The 4,591-nt window shown below is 32.2% G+C and overlaps 2 protein-coding genes across 2 annotated transcripts in view; one reads left to right on the forward strand and one right to left on the reverse strand.

Moving 5' to 3' along the window:
* LOC115241038 overlaps positions 1-657 on the forward strand; it is a 10,755-nt gene extending 10,098 nt beyond the window's left edge. The window contains exons 14-15 of the mRNA XM_029816549.1: positions 92-230; positions 313-657. Coding sequence (XP_029672409.1) covers positions 92-230; positions 313-455 — 282 coding nt within the window. The 3' untranslated portion in view covers positions 456-657. The remainder of the gene's footprint in view (positions 1-91; positions 231-312) is intronic.
* Positions 658-727: 70 nt separating this feature from the next.
* Positions 728-1,514, reverse strand: LOC115241040 (cytochrome b-c1 complex subunit 9). Its single transcript, XM_029816551.1, has 2 exons — positions 1,233-1,514; positions 728-869 (listed from the first exon to the last, which is right to left on the reverse strand). The coding sequence occupies exons 1-2, from the start codon at positions 1,371-1,373 to the stop codon at positions 831-833; spliced, it is 180 nt and encodes a 59-aa protein (XP_029672411.1). The 5' UTR covers positions 1,374-1,514; the 3' UTR covers positions 728-830.
* Between the last annotated feature and the right edge of the window lie 3,077 nt (positions 1,515-4,591).

Here is a 4,591-nt window from a genome sequence, read left to right on the forward strand (position 1 = left end):
TATATATATAATTATTATTGTAAATATTATATTCACATTGGAAGTTATTTAAAAAAAGGTGAAAATGTATAAATATATTATTTTGATTTAGATGGGTGTACAGGACATTTTCGGTACAGCAGCAAATTTTACAGGAATTTTATATAATGATCATTTGCGAATAGGAGGTATAATTCAGAATGCTAAGATAGAAGTCGATGAAGAGGGAACTGTTGCTGCTGCTGTGACACGTAATTATCGGCATAATTTATAAGATTTCTTTGAATATATTGGAGCCTGTAGATTATCACATTCATGTTAATTCAATTACAGAATTCATGGTTGTACCGCTTATGGCTAACACGGCACCAGCTTTTATAGCGAATAGACCATTTATCTTTGCTATAGTTGATTTGGTAACAAGCGAGACTCTTTTTGCTGGTCGTGTCATGGATCCTTCTATGAGCAACTCCTAAAGTATTTAGAAATAAGCCCAATACTATGGCTGCTTTTATACTTAAAAAAACTTCGGAAGTGTAAAAAATTATCATTTATGTACATATATTACTTTTTATAACGCATCTATGCTTATAGTTACAAAGTAATGATTGTTCATTCTCTTATACTCAAATAAATGACAAATGAAAATAAATGGAAGTATATTTGATACTTCTCTCATGAAATATATCGTAATAGTATGCAAAATAAAAACATGTGGAGACTGATAAAGAACTCGCCACCATCATACGTATATAAATAATTTAAATTGTTATTTATTTATACATATTTGAAGGTAGAGCACATATCTATTAAATGTAAAGCTAACACACATTGTCTCTAAAATACCTCGTTCATTCCTCATATTTGTCCTTTATGTGTTTCCATAGTTTCTGGAAAAAGAGACAATATCTGTTATGCAATCAGTGTTCTCTTTTATACGTACATCAGAACGTGAATTAGGTTTTATTTCTATATAGTATGTCAATAAATTAATAATAAATTAAGATAAATTAAAAATATGCGATGCAAATTCTTTGCGCACGCACATTATTCAATATTACTTGCCATAATTGGCAGGAAATATTATTATATTGTTATATATATCAAATATTTCGCAATGATATTTAACCTCACTTCAATTTTTGATAATCTCACAATCGCAAAAGCCAGAATTGACATTTGACATTCAAGTACCGAATTAATTTCAAATAAAATGCAAAACAGATATAAAATATAGAAAAATGTATATTTACCCCTTTGTTAATAGTGTCGAAAATCTGGTCGGCTGCCAAATCAAATCCCCTTTCGAAAACGAAGGTGGAAGCTAAAACGACGACCGCAAAAGAAGATGTACGTCTAAGAACGACATTGTACAAGGTGGCACCGATTCCCATTTCTGATTTTAGTTTTTACAACGTCTTCCTTTAAAAGACAGCCACGAAAAAATCGAAACAGGAGCAACAGAAGCTAACGAGATTACAAGATCCGAGCGGATCCGAATGATTTTTACGTCTATGGTAATGCAGGATTAACACTAGAAAACTTTCGTTTTTAGAGCCCAAAATATTGCTAGTTGAAATCACTAGAAAACAAGCTCTCCTATTGGATATCAGGCTTTGTACGTTAAATATCGGCTGCGGTCGGGAAGACACTAGAAATGCTTCGGAGCATTGCATTAACCAATCAGAATAAATAAATCTTTACTCTTTTTGTCCTGATTGGTCAATCAAACGCTTCGAAGCTTTGCTAGCGTCTTCCCGACCGCAGTCATCGAATGCAGTGTGGATCTCGCATAAGATACTTCTTTCTGAAGTCAGAGAGAAGTCTGAGAGGGGCCATGCCGCCATTTTTCGAAAGACGCTTTTTCTAGCTGGTACAGTAACGTCAACTGTATCCATTTTAGAGCCGGCAAAACTACATGGCCAGGTTCACTTTTCGGTGCCACGATAAAACGGCCGGTTAATACGTGTCCGTACTAAATCCATAATTGTGGATCAAAAATACGGAAAAATATAGAAATTTATTAATGTTTTATTAGCTGCGCGTGATGTTTTGTTATTATAGTATAAACTATGGACAGCGATAATAAATTATTATTGAAGTATTTATATATAAATTTTCTTCGATCAATTTCTTAATAATTTTTTTTTCTAACTTTTAAATTTAATGTGTAGAAGATTTACAATAAATTAGTTTTACTTTTTTCATATTCTTGAAACAAAATTTATATAAGCATAAGCAGTATAATTAAAACAATAAGATAATTAATATTACAGTCTTTTGAAAATAAACATAACAATAAATACGCTTTGCTTAAAGCTTTTTTCGTTCAAAGAACAAGATTTTTCGTCCTCCTTTGTCCACTAAACGCTTCGGAGCGAAAATAGTGTCTAACGGAGTGCATTTATTTTATAAAAACTTTTATAAAATTTTTATATTTCTTATATTTTGAACGTAATTTTATTTGATTAATAAGATTTTTGTAAATGGAATGACATAAAAAAACATAACATTATTCGGATAAATTTTAATTAAATACAAATTTAAAAATTAGATAAAATTTTTTTTTCTTTATCTAATATAAGTAAAAATTATCCGAATTATATCGTGTTTGAATTTTAATCGTAAAAATCTAATTAATCCATTAAAATTATTTTCAAAAAATTACTTTCTAAAATAAAACATAAATGTTTTAGTTTTTATTACATAAGATTTTTGAATATTATAGATAAATAAAGGTCTCCGATATCATCGAGAGCGAGAGCAGAGAGAGAGAGAGAACGAGTAAATAAGAGCAAGCGAGATGACGTTCGTTAAAGAGTTTCGAAGTCTTATACGCGAGGGCCTTACTCTTTTATATAGGTATAGTATTTCGCGAGTATATATGTGTCATATTATTGTAAAATAAAACTTCTGTATTATGCTTGTTTAAAAATAATTTTAATGGATTAATAATTTTTTTTGTGATTAAAATGATATCAAATACGACATAAACCGAATAATTTCTAGTAATGTAATAATAATAACTTAAATAAGGATAATTTAAATATGTGATCAAAATTTTTATTATTAGTTTAACTAAAAATTATCTGATTTATGTTGTATTTGATGTCATTTTAGTCGCAAAAATCTCATTAATCCATTAAAATTATTCTCAAACCGATAAAATGCAAGTAAGAATCTTTTTCAAAGTAAGAATCAAAGTGACAGAAATCTAAATTATAAATTATCGTCTTGTTGCAATCTTTATAAACAATAATTATTTCTTTAACAACAAATAGAATCAAATATATTTTGTTCATGATATTACATCATTTGATTTTTCGATGATGTAAATATAATTTGGATTAAGAACGTGTTATAAAACGATCGAATCGCAAAATCGAATAATTAATATAACGCGTCGAACGGACATTAGTGCGTCGTCGGTGCCGTCATCGTGCACGAGCAACGATGCGTCGCGTTTTCGCGTTTTCGCGTCGTCGCGTTTTCGCGTCGTCGCGTTCTCGCGTTGGAGCTCTATCCCGTTTTTACGATTCAAGGATCATACTTCGTTGCCGACTAAATGGGATGTCTCTTGATTCTTACAAACAATAACTATTTTTCTTTTAATACTTAAAGATATTTTGTCCTATGCTCTATCTCTCTCGTATAACTTTTCGATTATTTAATTATAATTTGGATTGAAAAAGTACAATTAAACAATAGAATCGCAGGGTCGAGTAATTAGCATAACGAAAGACTTCGTGATATGTTATATATATATACCACGACGCGTGGTAAGATAAAGAAGTCTTCGTTAACTAAGAAAAGAAAAGTAGAAGAGATGAAAAGATAAAGACAGAATGGTGATACAAATTATATGCTATCTCTGTCTAATATTTGACGACCTCCACTCCTTAATACTCGGTCTATATACTATATATTATATCTCATAGTGGTCATAGTACGTAAAATATTTCGGCAATGAAATATCAACAACCATGTGTTTAGCCTTGGCGCGGTGTAAATATTGGCGCGCTATTATTTACGTTTTTACGTATCTCGAATCTCGAATCTCGACTCTGTTATTATTCGCACGACGACACTCGAGCAGGAAAATAGTTTTGCGAGACGCTCCGTCGAATTCATTCTCTAAACGCGATCGCGTTTATATAAATTTATTATATAAGTATAAAATACTTATATAATTTAATATTTCCCATATATATTTTATAGTACGTAAAATATTTCGGCGGCGAATTAGGACAATACCTAACATGGGCCTTGGCGGCGTAAACATTGACGCGCGTCAACATTGTTTACGTATCACGGTCTTGTTATCATTTATACAAAGGCACTTGAATAGAACTGTAGTGGGGCGAGACGCTCAAATTCCTTTCTTACGTGTTTGTTATCATTCGCGCGGCGATACTCGAGCAATAAAGTAGTAGCGCGTCGTCGGTGCCGTCATCGTGCCGCGGACGGCTTTCGCGCTTTTCGCGTCGCGTGTCAACACAGCATTGCCACGAGTCGCACAATGGCTCATATGTGGCACGCGCATTTGTGCGTCGAACGCACATTAGGGCGTCGCGTTGTCGCGGTATCGCGATTTTGCGTCGTCGCGTCTTCG

This window comes from Formica exsecta, unplaced genomic scaffold, assembly GCF_003651465.1.
Source record: "Formica exsecta isolate Colony F162 unplaced genomic scaffold, ASM365146v1 scaffold465, whole genome shotgun sequence".
Taxonomy (NCBI): domain Eukaryota; kingdom Metazoa; phylum Arthropoda; class Insecta; order Hymenoptera; family Formicidae; genus Formica; species Formica exsecta.

What these genes read in the sequence shown, in the direction of transcription:
- LOC115241040 (XM_029816551.1), bottom strand. Translation starts at nt 1,373, where the DNA reads ATGGGAATCGGTGCCACCTTGTACAATGTCGTTCTTAGACGTACATCT. An exon ending in TCGACACTATTAACAAAGGG is followed by an intron (nt 870 to 1,232) that starts GTAAATATACAT and finishes CTCTTTTTCCAG; the next exon opens with AAACTATGGAAACACATAAA.